At 38.8% G+C, this 21,411-nt stretch overlaps 1 protein-coding gene across 23 annotated transcripts in view; it reads left to right on the forward strand.

The window, feature by feature from the left end:
• Positions 1 to 21,411, forward strand: part of LOC118213757 — a 116,589-nt gene that overhangs the window by 85,941 nt on the left and 9,237 nt on the right. For 2 of the 23 annotated variants that reach the window (XM_035392875.1, XM_035392877.1), the window contains exons 18-25: positions 8,940 to 8,984; positions 9,626 to 9,640; positions 9,942 to 9,986; positions 10,893 to 10,943; positions 11,247 to 11,291; positions 11,930 to 11,944; positions 12,305 to 12,349; positions 12,727 to 15,192. The exons of 1 other annotated variant lie outside the window; for it this stretch is intronic. In XM_035392875.1, coding sequence (XP_035248766.1) covers positions 8,940 to 8,984; positions 9,626 to 9,640; positions 9,942 to 9,986; positions 10,893 to 10,943; positions 11,247 to 11,291; positions 11,930 to 11,944; positions 12,305 to 12,336 — 248 coding nt within the window. In that variant the 3' untranslated portion in view covers positions 12,337 to 12,349; positions 12,727 to 15,192. Of the gene's footprint in view, positions 1 to 6,152; positions 6,396 to 8,623; positions 8,639 to 8,939; positions 8,985 to 9,589; positions 9,641 to 9,941; positions 9,987 to 10,892; positions 10,944 to 11,246; positions 11,292 to 11,929; positions 11,945 to 12,304; positions 12,350 to 12,726; positions 15,193 to 21,411 lie in introns of those variants that run through there. 20 more of the 23 variants (XM_035392880.1, XM_035392882.1, XM_035392883.1 and 17 more) reach the window with 14 other exon arrangements.

The following is a 21,411-nucleotide window of genomic DNA, read 5'->3' on the forward strand; positions in this document are numbered from 1 at the left end:
ACTGGCACTCTGATTATTGCATTGAACTGGGCCACCAGTTGTGCGTTGGAAACTGCCTTTGTCATTGGTTGCAAACAGCCATCATATCTTTGATGTTTTTGCATTCAAGCTAAAGCTTTATTTTACATGTCAATACATTTGACACTTCGTGAAAAATGCTTTTTTTTTTTTTTTTTTTAAATAAAAAAATACCTTGAAGTGAGAGTGTTCACCTGATCACTGAAATTCTTCTATGGACACTTTCAGATAACACTGCTAAAAAGCTGGAAAGATGATACAATGTTTCAAACTTCATGCAGGACCTTCCAGACATTGTTTGGCAAGTTTTTGGGATTAATTCTTTTTTTTTTTTTTTGCTGTTCAAAAAGTCCCAGCAGCTTCAATAATGTATACATTTTGATTCAAGTCACATCCATCTAATCTAATCACAGCCTTTTACAAACAAACATAAATAAATGTGCTGCACATACACACAACATCTGCACTGTATTCATTGGATCAAATCATCACACCCGAGAAAGTCCCTCAGCTGAGACTCCTACTTACATGAACGCACTCCTCCCACCTCTTTCCTGCAGGAGCAAGTCTGTCAGGATGCTGAGTCACATGCCTGCATGCTTCCGTTCATCCTAATCCACAAAGCACAGACTGTTCCATTACACCATCTGCAGGGTTAATACTATCACTCTGTTACGGTACTCAGCAATACTCACTATTCCATTACACCATCAGCAGGGTTAATACTGTTACTGTACTCTCTGCAATACTCACTGTTCCATAACACCATCTGCAGGGTTAATACTGTTACTCTAAATCACTAAATCTAATTGCTACTAATCTGTGATTTAAAAAAAAAAAAAATTCATACTGAAGCTACACTCCTACAGGTTGCTCTGGTAAGAGAAACACGGGCTCTCATGTTCATGTGGACCTGCTGTGTCACTCAAACAGGGTCATATCCACCCTTGTGCAGACAGAGACATGCAGTGCTATCTAGAGTGCAGGCCTGCTGTGGAGACAAACGTACTGAACAAGGGCAAATCAGAAACCTGAAATACTATTTGACAGCAGTCATCAGTCCCTCAATAATTTTCATGAATTAATTAATTTATTTATTTCACTGGGATAACTGCAATCAGAAACGTTTCAAACGTAAACGGTCTTTATTTAAAAGCGACGAAATTTGCCATCCATTAAAGGAATGCTTGGCGGTAAAATTGAAAAATCCTATTTAATCAGTTCTAGTGAGAGACATAAGCAAACTGTACCATTGAAACATCTGGAAATATTGTACTGCCCATGTTACATTTTCTGAAAACAAAGAACTATTGGCTTAAAGTTAAAACACAACAAATAAGACTGTAGCCTACATGAGTTTCAGTCAATAAAACATGGCTAACGTTTCAACTCCCAAGGCTAGTAGGCTAATTACAGTAAGAACTAAATAAAATCAATTTGCAGTTTATTTCATGACAATGGAATTCAGTCGGTTGGCTGGTAAAGTTTGGTTGTTGTATGTCTAACATGCTTTCTGAACAGCACATTTCACACACCTGTTTTCCTCCTTCGCCCCTTCCTGGCGGACTCTCATTTTCACTGCACAACCAACTCTATGCCATGGGCTGACAAATCAACCGCGTTAGGCCTACTCATCGTTTCTCTTCCTGCGGTTGCCACTGACTTCAAAAACCATTCACTCCCACAACATCAGGAAATGTTTTGAAATTGTTTCGTAATTGCTCAGTAGGCTAGTTTTCGTTGTTAAATTGAGTAGCCGACTTCTGCATCGTCCTCAAGTGCCATGAGAAAATCGCGTGAATGCGGTATCCGGAAACATTTTGTTGAGGTGTGGTTTGGTTGGGCCGTTTTTCTTGTGATCAAGTGCGATTGTTGGTCTAAATTGCTAACACACCGGTGGATTGATTTTGTTGAAATATTGCGGTGGAAAGCGTAACTTATTTACTTACTTACTTAACATATCGTTTCCCCCATATAAGGTATAAAGCGACATTAACACCAATATTCATTTTTTTTAAATTGTATTTTGGTTATAGCCCCAGGCTTTCTGCGACAGTATTTCAGACTAGCTTAAGATCAAGGCGATGAGGAACATATTACTAGGGAAAATTTATATTTTGGAGTGAAGGACACGCATGTATTTTTAAATAGACTAATCAAATTCTGATTATGGCAACACATTTTATACATGGAGCTAAATATGTACAAATTCAACCATCCTTCTCTTTATTTAAAAGATAACGGCGTATTTATGGTAATATGATCAAAAGAAATAATACAAAAAAACTTAAATCTAATGGTACGCTCTGAAATATTTTAAGAGTAGTGATGAGGCCCTCTCCCTCAACCCCCTTTTTTTCTTTAAACGTGTTTATGTTGTTTAACATTTATTACGATAATGATACTAGCTAGCTAAATTATGTTATAGGCCTACTCGTTCCGCTGAGGATATTATGTTCTAAAGCTGTTGCTGAACTGCAAATGAGCCTTGCTTCCTACTTCGGCGTTACAGGACTTGCACCTCCACATAACGCGCATGTCTACGACCCATGGACTTTGGAAATAGCGGCTACGAATAGTGCTTTATTGGGATGGCAGGTATGCCATCCCGCCAAGTTACGCCTTGGCGGGGGCATGCCCCATGTACTTTTATTTACATGGGAAAATAACTGCAACTTTTACAATTTGTCGTTTTAAGTGTGTTTTATTTTTACGATATCGCTAACCCCCATTTACATTACCTTTTGTTTCACAATTAGACTAACAAAGCAGTAGACGTCGACGAAAAGTAGTTTCAGACTTATCGATTATTTTATCGATAAGAACATCCGTAGACAGTACGGACAGAACAGCGATGTCTACCAGTAAACTTGTCGTTTTCTTGTTAAATGTTTTGGCATCATCGATTCTAGCAGCATGTGAGTTGTACTATAAATGTACAGGAGTCAGCTACGGAAATCAACGGTCACATAAGGATAATGTTCAGTGTTCGGGCCTGTTCTTGAAAATATCTAGGCCTAAACAACCACTAGCGACAAATGGCACGTGTACGTTATGTGTGTGCGGGATCGCACGTTATTGTAGAATTTAAAACTATATACGGCCGAATTTGAAGTAATGCGGTTAGCTATAACCATGTAGCGAGCAAGGCTAACTTAGACCGACGATAGCTTTGACTACAAAGGGGCAACTCCCTTTTGTCAGACAAGGCAGCATATGCGGAAATATAGCAGTAACTGGGCAAATGGAAAGCTATGAAAATTGTTGTCCCATTTAACGAATTATCATTAAAGGTTAAGGTCTAGCCTACATAAATCTTCGCATGCCTTAACTTCTGAGCTACAACGTAGTACGGTCATCTTCTTGGCTTGGAGAAAGAGGCTCAGAAAGTTGGTTGTATTTGTAGGCTATTATATCTTACCTGACTGTGGCATAACAGTTTGCTATGTACACGAAATAAATAATAGGCTATAACAGATTTAATACCTTTGACAAAGTGATTGATCTTTCATTAATGAAAAGTGCTAGCCTACATCTGTTTGTCATTTCAGCATACCAATGTGTCTGCCCCAATTCTGCGCACACAATGAGGAAAAGTGTTGTAATGGCATCCTGTGTGTTAAGATTTGCCAGGTAAAGTTCGATGCTGCTTGTTTCCATCCTTGCTGTTTAAGTGAGGCGCTTCACCTTTAAATACAAGAAAGTGCTACAAACGTACACACACATGTCCTGTAACAGCAATGCTTTTGCATGACGTGTACACAACCCCTTCCTTAGGTGATGAAGTATATGGAAAGCGTGGAGGAGAAATCACATTATCCCCCGGCTCATTGTCTGGCCCACTCGAACGCATCGTTTGGAAACATGGGGATGACAAAGCAATCGAGGGCGGGATAACTGATGCTTATCACCAGTTCAAAGGTTCCACATTTCTGGACACAAGAACAGGAGAAATGAGGATCACAAAATTAGATTCAAGATTTAATGGAGTTTATTCATCCGATGTAAATGGCATTCAAGCTACAAAAAAATGGAAGCTGACGGTACTCGGTAAGTAAAGCTGTCTCTTCTGTACCCCTGTATCGTCATCGTAATCATATTTAACATAAACTCATTGAATCAAGTATTCAGTCAGACTAGTATTTCTTTCCATTGATGAATGCAGTAGTCATACACTGAATATTCACATGCTCAGATCGGCAGCCATCTACAGATTAGCGGGTTGGTTAGTTTCGTTTTTGAGAAGAAATTGGTTGGGAGGACAAGCAGTTGCTACGGCTAGCGACTTGGATTATTTTATCGATAAGAATGTCGTGTCTAGGAACCGACAGAATTCAAAGTCCAATCATTAATTTGTAGAAAACTACTTCACGAGGGAAAAGACACCACAGCAAGCTCTTCAGAAAAGTTAGACTTTATTGCACAGGTGCACAAAGCCGGATCAACTCTGCATAATTGAACCTCGATTGTCAGTTTCACATACATTTTATACACAAATGTACCCCACAACTCCCCTTAACACATTTCTAAAAATACCAGCCATCTGGTCTTCTTGGCACCACAATGATTTTTATTTCCTGCTCTTGGGTCGGCCTGACCTTTTTGGCACCACAATGATTTTCTGTTCTTTAGATGCTAATGTTATTGTGGAATGTTACCCCAACTTTCCCTTAAACAAATCTTAGTCTTCATTCTGTAATGTTTCTTTAAGCATACAAGTTACAGGATTTATAGCCTCCTGTACTTTTCTATATATATATTCAGTTTACATAAGGGTCACTGTAAAAATGTTAGTTTTCTAGTACTTCAATAGCATTGTGTTAGTTTTGGAAAAATATTCGCCTTCTAGCATTTTTACTTGGAAATAACGTTGTGTTAGTTTTCTGCTGAGTAAGTATGGTTTTTTTATTAAGCCTTCTGCGTTTGCTTTTTTCTACAGTGGATACTGTGGTTTCTTGCGTTTCCATAAGCTTAGCTGCAACTACTGATATAGGTTTATTGGATTACATATTGATTATATTAGTGTATAGTTATACATGTGATATATTTTTATCATGCAGCATCGAGAGTTTGGAGGAAACAGTTTGATCAACATTGATGGGAATACCCTAACTTTAACATGTGACGTCATCTCAATCATGGGGAGTCTCAAAATCTTCCTACAAGAACATCAGTAGACAGTACGGACAGAACAGCGATGCCTACCAGTAAACTTGTCGTTTTCTTGTTAAATGTTTTGGCATCATCGATTCTAGCAGCAGGTGAGTTGTACTATAAATGTACAGGAGTCAGGTTTGATTGTAAAAATATAATTACTTGAGGCAATTCCCACACATCATTTATTGGAATCTTAATAGTTGGCCTATTAATTAATCTCTGTGCTTAAGTGAATTAGTTTGTGTATGCAATGACAATTCTGCGCACACAATGAGGAAAAGTGTTGTAATGGCATCCTGTGTTAAGATTTGCCACGTAAAGTTTGATGCTGCTTGTTTCCATCCTTGCTGTTTAAGTGAGGCGCTTCACCTTTAAATACAAGAAAGTGCTACAAACGTACACACATGTCCTGTAACAGAAATGCTTTTGCATGACATGTACACAACCCCTTCCTTAGATGATGAAGTATATGGAAAGTATGGAGGAGAAATCACATTATCCCCCGGCTCGTTGTCTGGCTCACTCACCCGCATCGTTTGGAAACATGGGGATGACAAAGCAATCGAGTGGGAGGCCGGGCAAACTGACGCTTATCGCCAGTTCAAAGGTTCCACATCTCTGGACACAAAAACAGGAGAAATGAGGATCACAAAATTAAATTCAACGTTTAATGGAGTTTATTCATCCGATGTAAATGGCATTCAAGCTACAATAAAATGGAAGCTGACGGTACTCGGTAAGTAAAGCTGTCTCTTCTGTACCCCTGTATCGTCATCGTAATCATATTTAACAAACTCATTGAATCAAGCATTCAGACAGACTAGTATTTCTTTCCATTGATGAATGCAGTAGTCATACACTGAATATTCACATGCTCAGATCGGCAGCCTTCTATAGATTAGCGCTATGAAAGGTAATGGAGTGTAGACAGTCGCTTAGATTATCTATGATACAGCTGTTCTTTGCTTGATCAACAGATCCTGTTTCCAAACCAATCACTAAGGTGAAATGCAATGAATCCACGTGCGTATTGTCCTGTGAGAATACTGCCACCGTTAAAGTTCAGTGTGCTTGGAGAAATGGTGAAGAAGAATTGCGGCAGTCCGATGGAACCATGAAACTTGAGAAGACTGATGACAAGGTTGGAAAAGCTTACATATGTAACTGCAGCAACCCTGTGAGCTTTGCTGTGAGTGACCAAATCGTCGCATTTGACCCAGGTAAGCAGATGGAGTAAAGTGCTATTTTTCCAACATTTTACCTTTAGAGAGTTATGCTGTGCAGTAATACATATGTGCAGCCATAAAGGTGGTGCAGGACAATGGGATTTGTTTATATGCATTTATACAGATTTAATATAATTTGTTTTGTTAATATCAATCGTTGTGATTAAGCAATCATTTACAGTTAATGTGAATTGTATCCATAACACTGTTTACAACTCAGAGTTGTATTCATAAAATTAATTGTGGCGTATAATTTATTTTGTATTTAGAACCTCCAATTGGACTTATTGTTGGTTTGCCATTTCTCATAATCATCATCATCGGGGTAATTGCATTCCTATTTAGAAAACAACTGATGGGTAAGTATTTTCTCCCCAAAAAACAAACATATACAGTGGAGGTAATGTGTGTTGTCAGAAGATATATTAGAATGTCTGATCCAGGTGTTCTTTTGCTGAGTACTGGGCATCACAAGGTTCTCTTATCGCTGGCGCGATGTGAAAATAGACTGTGACATTTCGCCAAGACTGTTTTCTTACATGGTCTCTTTTTCTTTGATACAATGAATTAGTTACGACTATTATATTTTTATTATATTAATCAGGCATTCAGTATTGACAAACTGATGAAGAAGCAAAATTGCAAAGTGTACTTACTCTGGAGAGAAAGACCTTGTACACAGTGCCACTTAGGCTAGTTCTTAAGTCTCTCTTTGCGTAGATTTTTCTGTTTTGGAACATTGTTCACTCTACAGCAAAATGTGTTCATAAAATGAAGATGCTCTACGTATTTCATGAAGGGCCTTTTCAAAATGATGCAATATCCTGCTAGTTTGAAACACTGGCCTGGCAGGTCCATTGTGCCCTGTGACTATTGTATGCTGGGCACAAACTAATTTTCTGTGGGGAAAGAAAGAGATTGTGAGGCATTTTTATCTTTACTTCACTGTATTAGTAAAATGAAAGGTCAAACTTAAATGAGGAAAAAAAAAACATTTGGGTCACGAGCATACATTTTATAAAATGATCATGCAGAAATTTTGTCTGTAATTAACTTTATTGTTTTTCTGCAGAATTCGTGCAGACTCGCCGTGGGACGAGAGGTAATGCTCAACAGACAATGCTGTGACTGGGTGATGCATCCTAGATTTATGTACTGATAAATAGAATATATAATTTAAAAGAAGAATAATATAAAGCTGTGGAAACACATCAGGGGCACATTAACTAAAGGATGGTTTCCTTCCTTCCATTCTGATGGAATTTTATGGGTTTCATAAGATGTCATATGTACAAAGCATATTTTTTTATTTTATAGAATGACAAAAAAATGTGGAGTGGTGAGCTGTATTTTCTAAAAATGACTTTTACTTTATTAAAAACTGCATGTGACTGTATGTTGAGTTTACCCCAACATGGCAAAAAAGGACAGAAGAACTATGAATTGGCAGTTACTAGCGTACAAGTTGCACCTTTCATGCTAGTCGTTTTCTCATGACCCATTTACTATTTAGGAAATGCTGCTGCTGCTAAAGAAGTTGGAGCTAAAGATACATCACAAAGTAAGTCCTGTTTTTACTCATATATTTAGAACAAGGAACCACAGTGTCATCCTGCTCTATTCAAGTAGTAAATGACTGACATCGTTAGCCTGTAGCGGTAGCAAGTAAAAAAAATTGTCTGAATGCTGTTTATTTCACCATACATAGACTTCCCTTGCAAGATAACTTGCACCTCAAACACTGTATTATCTATTTGTCACTTTTCTACCTGTCAAAGGATTAGTTAATATGAATCCTTTTCAAAACTATTTTGAGATATTCCACATCGATCGCAAGGCTAATTCTACCCTACATGCACTATGTGTATCAGAAAGGACCAGCCAGGCTGCAGGGCTCAACACTCACTGTACGACAGGGCAGCCTGTACACATCATGTGTGTTGGTTTTGTCAGATGAAGTGATGGTGCATCTCCTGGTGCCTTCGCCCCAGAAGCTTTGGCTTTTTCATGTGCTCATAAATGGCTCTCCCGTAAATCACAACGACACATTTCAGAACTGGACTTATCGCAAGGGGAAAAATTGCCATGAACAAATTCATTTTTTGGATGGAATAAAAATGAACAAATCTGGGGTGGTGGTCTGTATTTTCTGAAAATGACTGTTTCTAACAAATATGGTTTTACTGTTCCTGAAACCCTGGATAATACCATTGATGACAAAGCTGAGCCAATCTATGGTAAATCCTGTATTTAATCGTATATTTCCAATAGAGATGAAAAGTTGTGAAGAACTTTGTGTTCCACAAGAACAGATTGCCACTGATACATGTTGACATTTAGTTTACGGAATGGAACAGTATAAATTCAAAAAAGAATGTAATTTAAAAAATGAATGTAAATTTAAAAATGATCAAATATTTCAAAACATTTTTTATACTGTTCATGCTGAGTTTGCATAAAAATGGCAAGACAGAACTACTATGAATTGGCAGTTATTAGTGTACTAGTTAGTGTACCTTTCATGCTGTTTCTATTTAGAATATGCTGCTGGTAATCAAGATGGAGCTAATGAGACATCAGAAGGTAAATCCTCTTCTCATATTTCAAACGAGGAACCACAGTGTCATCCTGCTCTATTCAAGTAGTAAATGACTGACATCGTTAGCCTGTGGCAGTAGCAAGTAAAAACAATTCTGTCTGAATGCTGTTTATTTCACCATACATAGACTTCCCTTTCCAGATAACTTGCACCTCAAACACCGTATTATTTGTTTGTTACTTTTCTACCTGTCAAAGGATTAGCTAATATTAAACCTTTTCAAACTATATATCAAACAATCTGTGCATGTGCATACATGCACTATGTGTATCAGAAAGGACCAGCCAGGCTGCAGGGCTCAACACTTACTGTATGACAGGGCAGCCTGTACGCATCATATGTGTTGGTTTTGTCAGATGAAGTGATGGTGCATCTCCTGGTGCCTTCACCCCAGAAGCTTTGGCTTTTTCATGTGCTCATAAATGGCTCTCCCGTAAATCACAGCGACAGGTTTCAGAACTGGACTTATCGCAAGGGGAAAAATTGCCACGAACAAATTCATTTTTTGGATGGAATAAAATTGAACAAATCTGGGGTGGTGGTCTGTATATTCTGAAAATGACTGTTTCTAACAAATATGGTTTTACTGTTCCTGAAACCCTGGATAATACCATTGATGACAAAGCTGAGCCAATCTATGGTAAGTCCTGTATTTAATCGTATATTTCCAATAGAGATGAAAAGTTGTGAAGAACTTTGTCTTCCACAAGAACAGATTGCCACTGATACATGTTGACATTTAGTTTACGGAATGGAACAGTGTAAATTCAAAAAAGAATGCAATTTAAAAAATGAATGTAAATTTAAATATGATCAAATATTTCAAAACATTTTTTATACTGTTCATGCTGAGTTTGCATCAAAATGGCAAGACAGAACTACTATGAATTGGCAGTTATTAGTGTACTAGTTAGTGTACCTTTCATGCTGTTTCTATTTAGAAAATGCTGCTGGTAATCAAGATGGAGCTAATGAGACATCAGAAGGTAAATCCTCTTCTCATATTTCAAACGAGGAACCACAGTGTCATCCTGCTCTATTCAAGTAGTAAATGACTGACATCGTTAGCCTGTGGCGGTAGCAAGTAAAAACAATTCTGTCTGAATGCTGTTTATTTCACCATATGTAGACTTCCCTTGCAAGATAACTTGCACCTCAAACACTGTATTATTTGTTTGTTACTTTTCTACCTGTCAAAGGATTAGCTAATAGTTAATTTCACCATATGTAGACTTCCCTTGCAAGATAACTTGCACCTCAAACACTGTATTATTTGTTTGTTACTTTTCTACCTGTCAAAGGATTAGCTAATATTAAACCTTTTCAAACTATATATCAAACAATCTGTGCATGTGCATACATGCACTATGTGTATCAGAAAGGACCAGCCAGGCTGCAGGACTCAACACTTACTGTAAATGGTAAATGGACTGCATTTATATAGCGCTTTTATCCAAAGCGCTTTACAATTGATGCCTCTCATTCGCCAGAGCAGTTAGGGGTTAGGTGTCTTGCTCAAGGACAATTTGACACGCCCAGGCCGGGGTTTGAACCGGCAACCCTCCGACTGCCAGACAATCGCTCTTACCTCCTGAGCCATGTCGCCCCATACTGTACAACAGGGCAGCCTGTACGCATCATGTGTGTTGGTTTTGTCAGATGAAGTGATGGTGCATCTCCTGGTGCCTTCGCCCCAGAAGCTTTGGCTTTTTCATGTGCTCATAAATGGCTCTCCCGTAAATCACAACGACGCGTTTCAGAACTGGACTTATCGCAAGGGGAAAAATTGCCATGAACAAATTCATTTTTTGGATGGAATAAAAATGAACAAATCTGGGGTGGTGGTCTGTATATTCTGAAAATGACTGTTTCTAACAAATATGGTTTTACTGTTCCTGAAACCCTGGATAATACCATTGATGACAAAGCTGAGCCAATCTATGGTAAGTCCTGTATTTAATCGTATATTTCCAATAGAGATGAAAAGTTCTGAAGAACTTGGTGTGTTCCACAAGAACAGATTGCCACTGATACATGTTGACATTTAGTTTACGGAATGAAACAGTGTAAATTCAAAAAAGAATGTAATTTAAAAAATGAATGTAAATTTAAATATGATCAAATATTTCAAAACATTTTTTATACTGTTCATGCTCAGTTTGCATCAAAATGGCAAGACAGAACTACTATGAATTGGCAGTTATTAGTGTACTAGTTAGTGTACCTTTCATGCTGTTTCTATTTAGAAAATGCTGCTGGTAATCAAGATGGAGCTAATGAGACATCACAAGGTAAATCCTCTTCTCATATTTCAAACGAGGAACCACAGGGTCATCCTGCTCTATTCAAGTAGTAAATGACTGACATCGTTAGCCTGTGGCAGTAGCAAGTAAAAACAATTCTGTCTGAATGCTGTTTATTTCACCATATGTAGACTTCCCTTGCAAGATAACTTGCACCTCAAACACTGTATTATTTGTTTGTTACTTTTCTACCTGTCAAAGGATTAGCTAATATTAAACCTTTTCAAACTATATATCAAACAATCTGTGCATGTGCATACATGCACTATGTGTATCAGAAAGGACCAGCCAGGCTGCAGGACTCAACACTTACTGTACGACAGGGCAGCCTGTACGCATCATATGTGTTACTTTTGTCAGATGAAGCGATGGTGCATCTCCTGGTGCCTTCACCCCATAAGCTTTGGCTTTTTCATGTGCTCATAAATGGCTCTCCCGTAAATCACGACACGTTTCAGAACTGGACTTATCGCAAGGGGAAAAATTGCCATGAACAAATTCATTTTTTGGATGGAATAAAATTGAACAAATCTGGGGTGGTGGTCTGTATATTCTGAAAATGACTGTTTCTAACAAATATGGTTTTACTGTTCCTGAAACCCTGGATAATACCATTGATGACAAAGCTGAGCCAATCTATGGTAAGTCCTGTATTTAATCGTATATTTTCAATAGAGATGAAAGGTTGCGAAGAACTTGGTGTGTTCCACAAGAACAGATTGCCACTGATACATGTTGACATTTAGTTTACGGAATGGAACAGTATAAATTCAAAAAAGAATGTAATTTTAAAAATGAATGTAAATTTAAATATGATCAAATATTTCAAAACATTTTTTATACTGTTCATGCTGAGTTTGCATCAAAATGGCAAGACAGAACTACTATTAATTGGCAGTTATTAGTGTAATAGTTGTACTTTTTCATGCTAGTTTTTCAGGTTTCAGAAGGGAAATGGCAAAGTGGTTTTTAGAATTGTCTTGTCCCTTTTTACTCTTTAGGTGATACTACTAATGGTCCCAACAGCCCGTAACGGATGTAACAAGGTAAATCCTCATTTTACCTCATATACTGCAGCGAACAAGTTTGTGTCATCCAGCACTACTGAAATAGTAAACGACTGAAATTGTTAGTATGCAGTGGTAGTAAGAATAATTTCAAGCCTGAAGCGTGAATGCTGTTTATGTCACCAGACATACAGTAATTATTGTACCCTTCCCATATAACTTAGGTTATGCATTACCCATCAAACACTGCATTTATTACTTCCTTTCCCCTGCAGTACAACTTCTCATCTCCCATCTGAGGAACACATTCTTAGTGCTTGTGCTCAATGTTTGCAAAGACCAAATCAGTGTTTTATTGCTGCATTTCAAAAATAAGAAGTTGTGGGTAATGACCATAAAAAGTTGTTCTTCCCCAGCAGGAGCCACTGAAAGCTGTTGAAGGCCATAAACATCGCCAGATATGCTTCAGTCCAGCTGCGTAGACTGGAGCTCAACAGCCTTCACCTAAGATTAAAGACTCTCAGGATGTCGTCATGGATTAAAATGTCTGTCTACTCGTGTTCTGTTAAATGTGCTAAATAGATCAAGCTATGTATTCCCGCTCTCCTCGTTCGTCGCACATTTTTAATTTTTTAATTTTTAAAGACACCTGGGTAAAGATTCCTTCTGTACCGGAATGTACCAGTGTTCCCTGGAATGGGCGCCAGTCTGTTACTCGTTTCAGTTTTATCTTGTCGGTTGAAACCTGCAGAATATGCGACGTGGCAGGATGAAGGAAAGGTGGGGTAGAAGGACCGCACACGCTCGCGGTCAAACAAAATGGCAGCTCTGAGCAGTGGCAGAGGGTCTCTCCTGCTGACCTCACCCGTCTGTGAAGGCATAAATAGGTATTGTTAAACCAAGACACCGATCACAGCTCTTTTCTGAATGTAACTGCGGAGTACCTTACCGTAGATCCATGTTTTAAACAAAGGGCCTGGAATACGAGTGCAATACACTTCTGTTTAGGATGTACACTGATTTGAGGTTTTGCAGTCCAATTCAGCACTCTTTAAAAGAGTGCATGGAAATAGATGCTGTGATTGGCAGTCTCTAAGTAATTTGTACATAACTTGTCAATCATTAGACTAGGGTATATACAGTAAGGCTTCCATCGGCACATAACAGCATTCCACTGATGGTGTGCCAGCCAGCTGGTGCTTCTGTGTATTTTCACTTTATTCAGACGGGGAAAAAACAGAGAGCGCTCTACTAGAACTGGAAACACAGTGTAGGAAGTGGCAGAGCACTGGAAATCAAGGCTCTGGCAGTATGGGTGGAGGGTAGAGAGCCAGCTGCCCTGCTCAGAGCACCACACAGGCTTTTAGCTTCAACTGTTGCTATAAATGTTGAGCGTGGTTCTTTCCTGAATGTGGCACCTTCATACGTGTCCAAAATGACACCTATTTTTGCTTTTTTTTTTTTTTTTTTTTTAAAGTTTGAAGATGCATATTCACTGGCATGTCAACTATGCTCAAATGCATATTTCCACTGCTTCTGTCAACATTTGGTGTTAAAATAATTCCTCTGTCAAGTCGCATAAAACTACACAGTGGCTTACCTTTTGCAGTTGTTGAAGTCTGTACATTGTTCAGTATATAAGTAGCTTTACCCAGAAATACCTTTTTTCTTTTTTTTTGTTCGCACTGATTGGAAATGTGGGGAGGAAGCCACTCATTATTTATGAACTCCTGTCATCTGTCAGGATTACTTGAGTGACATTTTTATGATTTTTTTTCCTACAGCTTTGGAGATGTAGGCAGGCACAGATTGTCGTACTATAGTAATATTTGAGGTGCTGTGCAAAATATTTAAAGAAATGCTAAGCGCTGTATTTTATGGAGTAATCTTATTACTGCCTGGACTTGTTCTTTCATTTTATGGAATAGTTTCCGTATTCATTTATATTTTAGCCATTTTCTACAATCATTTAAGGGATCTTCAGTGGGGCACGTTTCCATTGATGCCATGAACATGCAGAATGTTCAGGCAATACTTGCAGTTCTATCTTTTTAACCACAGAATTAGATTTGGGACACTCACTGTTGTTTTCTGTATGTAGGATGCATGCTTTGGTAGTGTACTGTTCAAATCATCTATATTGGATTGTGTCATAACATTTTACTGAGTTGGTTTTCAACATGGTATTCAGTAAAATGAATTCAATAAAATGCTCATTTATTAAAATGTGTATATGTTGTATTGTTTACAGGTATTTGTGAAATTATCGCTTCAGGGCTTCTTTGGTCCGTATGTATTTTATAAAACGGGGAAAGACCAGTTATACACTTCAGTAATACAGTGCGAATATCCAAAATCACCTTATTATTTGTTACTTTTATACCTGTCAAAGTGTTATCAAGGAAAACAAGGCAAATTCTACCCATCATGCAACATTGTTGGATGTGTAATAAAACCGGTGCATCAATGCATCGCAAGGCAAACGTCACAATGCAACTGCATCATTGTGATATGTATAATTTGTATCGCAAACATTGTTTAGGCAGATTGAGGCACTGAAGTTAAAGGCACTTAACATTGAAATGTATACTATTATTACAGTGATTTCTTGAGAGTTAGTGGGGTGGGGGGGAATCTGTCAAATCTAATGTTCACATTCACATCGCAGCTAATGACATCGTATTGTGATTAGTCATTAATTGTATCATACTGTTATAAATTCAGAGAAATTGTATTGTTTTTCAGAGTACCACTATGGTATTGTCATCAAGTTGTATAGTTACGCCCCTAGGTTATCAGGAACGACCACCCAGGAAAGATGTGGTGATGGCGCCATCTGCTGTCTTCCCAAAAATAAATCTAATAAATGAAAATGAAACGTAGGCTTTTTTTTGTTGAATTCTTTTGTATTTTTTACTTTAAACAAGAATCCTATTAACCAGTACATTCGAGAAATTATAAAATGTTATGTCATGGCTGAAGTGAAAAGATTTACCAAATTAGAGGCAGGAATACACCCTGGTCAGGACATCAATCTGTCACAGGGCACACCCCATTCAATCACCATTCACTCACACATACCTACGGGCAATTCAGAGTCTCCAATTAGCCTACCTCCACGTCTTTGGACCGTGGGAGAAAACCGGAACTCCACACAGAAAGGCCCAGCCTGGATTTGAACCCTGGACATTCTTGCGGTGAGGCAACCACTGTGCCTCCCTGTGAAGTAAACAGAGAGTTGGAAATAAACATCATTGACTGTATGCTACTTTTTTAAACAAGTCTTTTTAATTTTAAGGAACACTGGGGGAAATAACCCTTTGAAACAGTTTTTCAATATTGTGAGGCTAAAAAATAGGAGTTCCAGCTATTTAGTGGTCCACCCATGTGTCTGTGCATGTGTGCTTGCGGTACACTTGCATTGTGGCTCCGCCTCGTTCAAGAAAGAGCTGCAGCCAGGCCCTTTTTCAGACGTGGCCGTGGAACGTCCCAGTCCTGAAAACGCTAATCGAGAGCCCTCTGGTTTTACAGACTCCAGAAACACCACCTCATCTGTGGGAATGGCATAAGCTTCCCTTGAACAAAGGACTTGAGCCCGTTCTCACACAGGGGGAGTGCAGAGAGTAGTGCTACACCATATTTGAGCTCTCCCCTGTCACTCACTTTGCTCATTCTAAATGCTTAGGTCTCCTGTACATTTCAGCTGTTTTTTTTTTTTCTTCCTTCCACATAAAGGTATAAAGGGGTTATATCCCAATTGACTGTTCTCATATGTTTATCTTGTAAGTGTGTGTTACTCTTACTTTGCTTTTCCCACATGCAAAGAAATGCACACAGTTGCAAGTGTAAGTGCGCACAAGCACACACACATATTTCCACGCTCTGTGACTGAAGGACTATTTGCAGGACGGCACTGACAGGACAGGGGGCCACCCACTTCCTACAGTGTGCACACCAAGAGGCTGCATATAGAGTATGACTCAACTTCACACACAGAGAGAAACAGGGGGGGGGGGGGTGATGAAACCAGATGAATTCAGGGGTCTACCGGTTTCACCAGAGAGCATGTGTGGTTGTGGTATTTTTGTGAGAGCGGACAGTATCGTTTCCCCCACACACGGTGGTTCAGTGCACACGGTTTCAGTGTTCAATGTTCCTTCTTTATAAATGACGACCGTATCAGTGTCACAAATGCAAAGTATCTTATTTTGCTTCAATTCGGCACAATAAAGTGTGCTCGGGTTTTAGAGGACACATTTTGTTCACTTGAGAAAATTATATTTTTCACTAATGAAGGATGTGTATTGATGCTGAAGAAAACGGCATTACGTTTGTTCAACAATGCTCAGTCAGTCAGCAGCGAACACTGGCACTCTGATTATTGCATTGAACTGGGCCACCAGTTGTGCGTTGGAAACTGCCTTTGTCATTGGTTGCAAACAGCCATCATATCTTTGATGTTTTTGCATTCAAGCTAAAGCTTTATTTTACATGTCAATACATTTGACACTTCGTGAAAAATGCTTTTTTTTTTATTTATTTTTTTTAATAAAAAAATACCTTGAAGTGAGAGTGTTCACCTGATCACTGAAATTCTTCTACGGACACTTTCAGATAACACTGCTAAAAAGCTGGAAAGATGATACAATGTTTCAAACTTCATGCAGGACCTTCCAGACATTGTTTGGCAAGTTTTTGGGATTAATTCTTTTTTTTTTTTTTGCTGTTCAAAAAGTCCCAGCAGCTTCAATAATGTATACATTCTGATTCAGGTCACATCCATCTAATCTAATCACAGCCTTTTACAAACAAACATAAATAAATGTGCTGCACATACACGCAGCCTCTGCACTGTATTCATTGGATCAAATCATCACACCCAAGAAAGTCCCTCAGCTGAGACTCCCTCTTACATGAACGCACTCCTCCCACCTCTTTCCTGCAGGAGCAAGTCTGTCAGGATGCTGAGTCACATGCCTGCATGCTTCCGTTCATCCTAATCCACAAAGCACAGACTGTTCCATTACACCATCTGCAGGGTTAATACTGTCACTCTGTTACGGTACTCGGCAATACTCACTATTCCATAACACCACCAGCAGGGTTAATACTGTTACTCTGTTACTGTACTCTCTGCAATACTCATTGTTCCATAACACCATCAGCAGGGTTAATACTAATTCTGTTACTCGGACCTCTATAATATTTACTATTGTATTGTACCCTGAAAGGGGTTAGTGCTGATAATATAACGTTTTTTGGTAATGAATTCCATATTTACACGAAGATACAACGTGAAAATATTCAACAATACACCAGTACAAACACTAAATCTAATTGCTACTAATCTGTGATTTTTTTTTTTTGTTTTTTTTTTTTTTTAGACTGAAGCTACACTCCTACAGGTTGCTCGGGTAAGAGAAACACGGGCTCTCATGTTCATGTGGACCTGCCGTGTCACTCAAACAGGGTCATATCCACCCTTGTGCAGACAGAGACATGCAGTGCTATCTAGAGTGCAGGCCTGCTGTGGAGACAAACGTACTGAACAAGGGCAAATCAGAAACCTGAAATACTATTTGACAGCAGTCATCAGTCCCTCAATCATTTTCATGAATTAATTAATTTACTTTACTGGGATAACTGCAATCAGAAACGTTTCAAACGTAAACGGCCTTTATTAAAAAAGCGACGAAATTTGCCATCCATTAAAGGAATGTTTGGCAGTGTCTCATTTTCACTGCACAACCAACTCTACGCCATGGCCTGACAAATCAACCACGTCAGGCCTACTCACCGTTTCTATTCCAGCGGTTGCCACTGACTTCAAAACCATCACTCCCACAACATCAGGAAATGTTTTGAAATTGTTTCGTAATTGCTCAGTAGGCTAATTTTTGTTGTTAAATTGAGTAGCCGACTTCTGCATCTTCCTCAAGTGCCATGAGAAAATCACGTGAATGCGGTATCCAGAAACAGTTTGTTGAGGTGTGGTTTGATTGGGCCGTTTTTCTTGTGATCAAGTGCGATTGTTGGTCTAAATTGCTAACACACCGGTGGATTGATTTTATTTAAATATTGCGGTGGAAAGCGTAACTTATGTAAATATTGCTGTTTGTTTGTCCGTCTAGCTGGCTAGGTAACTATATAGGCTGGTCAGCTGGTTAACCATGTAAAAGTGTTGAAAACATCTTAAACAATCTTGACCAGCTTAGGTTGGTTTAAGATGGAATCTTTAGCAGGGAATTTTTAATTTTAATTTTTAAAGGTCCTTACCACAGGTGCCCCTTTTTACTTTACTATTGTTGCACATATGCCCCCCAAAAAGTCTGTGTATGACTGTTTTAACAGCACAGGTACTTTGGCTTTGAAGTGCTGTGCTTTCTCCAGCTGAGTAAAATCTCCATAAAGGCTGGTTAAAGAATCCACAGCCTGGGAGTCTTAGTTCAGCAGAGGATTACTCATTAAACCCCATATCCATTCATGCACTCACCACTTCAGGGTGCAGGCCAGGGCTGGCTCAAGCTGACACGATTGCCTAACAGAGGAATTCAGGAGAGCCTTCCCATTGTTCATAGCCATGTGAGGAGGGGTCAGAGGTCAGCAGTGCTGACATGCAAACACATTGGGGGAGAGAGGGTAGGACAAAGCATGAGAGTTTCTAAGTAACCAAAGCTCTTCATAAAGCTCTTAACTCTCTGCTAGATTTAAACCTAAAATAGAATTTCACCCTTATTTAATAGCCTACTGCTCACAGCTCTTAAACTAAGTGTACACTAAAAAGAGAGATTTGCTACTGGCTTGCATAGATTATCATCACTGTGCAAAATTGTCTGACTTACCCGTGAAACTTGCTACGTCACACCTGCCTTTAGTCTGCCAAAACTCACAGCACAATGAAACAAATGTCACAGGGTCTGCACATCAGTTATGCCTGTGTAAGCATGTGAAACAACTTGCCACTTGTGTGCCTTAAATCAATGGCTCTGGTTGACTGAGGTTACCCAGCATCATTCATCAGCCACAATGTGCTACACTTTGTACTTTTGCTCTCAGCTCTGTAATATGGAAAAGACTGATCACGGTCCCAGCAAAGATACTTTACCCGTACTTTGCCCTAAAGTGAGTTTTTATAATCTTTGAGGTTGCAGACTCCTCTTCCATGTCTGTCTCCAGTATTGTGGAATTCTTTCTGATGTAACCATCTTCATCACAAGTGAGTGTCACTGCAATACCTCCCTTGTTCCTCACAGTGTTAGAGAACAGTTCCACACATTATCTTCCACAGGCATCCAGAGGCTATCTGTTGTCATCAGAGTGATATTCATCCCCACCAATCGCCACTAAATCTCTCCTGTAGCTGTAGTATTATGTGGACTGTAGGATATGATATTGTGAAGTGCATGAGATTGTCAGAGGGTTGCATGGCCTTCAGTGGAAGTGCTCCTGGTGTGTATAGTACCACAAAAGGCACTATATGTAAAGCAAAACAGAAAGGGGGGAAAAAAACATAAAAAGTCACAAAGTTAATTAGAATATAATTTCAATGACAAAAATATAGACAAAATGACCAAGTTTGTGGCAGAGCTTGAGATTCTCTGCTTTTGAGCTTTCAGCAGTGGAGGCCTATACTCTCACTGAGTTTGGTAAACTTTGCATATGAATGTACACATCTTCTGCAGCTAATTTCCTAACATGAAACCCTTAAGTAAGCAGATTAATTGGTTTCCATTTGTGTCCTGTAATGTAGGTGTCTCACCAGTTTAGTAATGTAATTCAGTTCAGTAGTGAATGCAGCAAGACCTGCAGTCTGCAATAGTCTACTCTTTCAAAACAGGTTTAAGACAACTTTGTTTCAGTATGCCAGCTCACCTAAATTAGATTACATTACAGGCATTTAGCAGACGCTCTTATCCAGAGCGACTTACACAACTTTTACGTAGCATTTACATGACCATTTATACAGCTGGATATATACTGAAGCAATACAGGTTAAGTACCTTGCTCAAGGGTACAACCTTACCCATTATACTACACTGCTGCCCTCTGATGTCACTGGCTTAATGTATCTGTCACTATTGAGAGAGGTAACTACAGGTATTTTCAGAAATCACTAGTCATTGGGAGTGGCAGAAATATTATTCTGTTTTCAGTTCCAGTTATTTTGGCTAACTGTGAAAAGTATCTTACTATGTGACAAATGTGGCATTGTACATAACAATACACTAGTGTGCAATATACCCTTGGGTGATTTGGATAAGTGAATGGGAATAAGATCCAGGATACAAGGTTATTTAACCTGTTAATTTCCTAAGCTGGTGAACATCAAGAAAGAATTAATAAACACCTGCATATGTGGCAACCAACATACAGTAGATTTGCTTAAAAATGATGTTCATTTTTTACGGGTGAAATTATGTACACCTAATCTCGAACAAGCTTCTATTCCCACAGTTCATTTACTTTTTACCAAAAGATGAATGAATCTTAAGGGCTTCAGAAAGGGGCCAAAATATCCCCACTCGGCTTCATTGTTTTTATCGCTATGCGTCTCTTATAAAAAAGTTAAATGCGTTTGTTTCATTTTAATATACTCGAATAACAATGCCTGTTTCTCTTTATCTCTAGCTCCGTTTACATTTAAAGATCCTATCCTTAAAACCTCCAGAGACTTATAAGAAGTAGAGAAAGAACAGACAAACAAAGGGAAAAGAAAACGTAAAGAAACTAGCCACAAACCCATGTGCATTCATTCAAGTTTTTTAAACGATTTAACCCTTAGTAGCCAGTAGCGTTAACACTTTTCCCCTTCCGAATAGTTGTTAAGTGTTTCTTCAAGCGAAAACGTTTCTGCCTATCAAGGACATCGTAACCAACGCTTTTCTGTGCCTTTATAGCCGAAACCACAAACTTGTCGAGATCGAGGAAGAATCATCCTAATTCTACCGTCTTTCCCTTAGTTTTATCCAGGAACGCGTTAATTTGGTCGACCGAGTACAAACTCCCTTCGTTTGTCTGACTACAAGAAGTATCAGAACCATCTGACCACCTGTCCTCTTCTTCCATTGTTTCATCCGCAACCTCTACCGTTTCCTGCATTC

Source organism: Anguilla anguilla, chromosome 15 (genome assembly GCF_013347855.1).
Source record: "Anguilla anguilla isolate fAngAng1 chromosome 15, fAngAng1.pri, whole genome shotgun sequence".
Classification (NCBI taxonomy): Eukaryota; Metazoa; Chordata; class Actinopteri; order Anguilliformes; family Anguillidae; genus Anguilla; species Anguilla anguilla.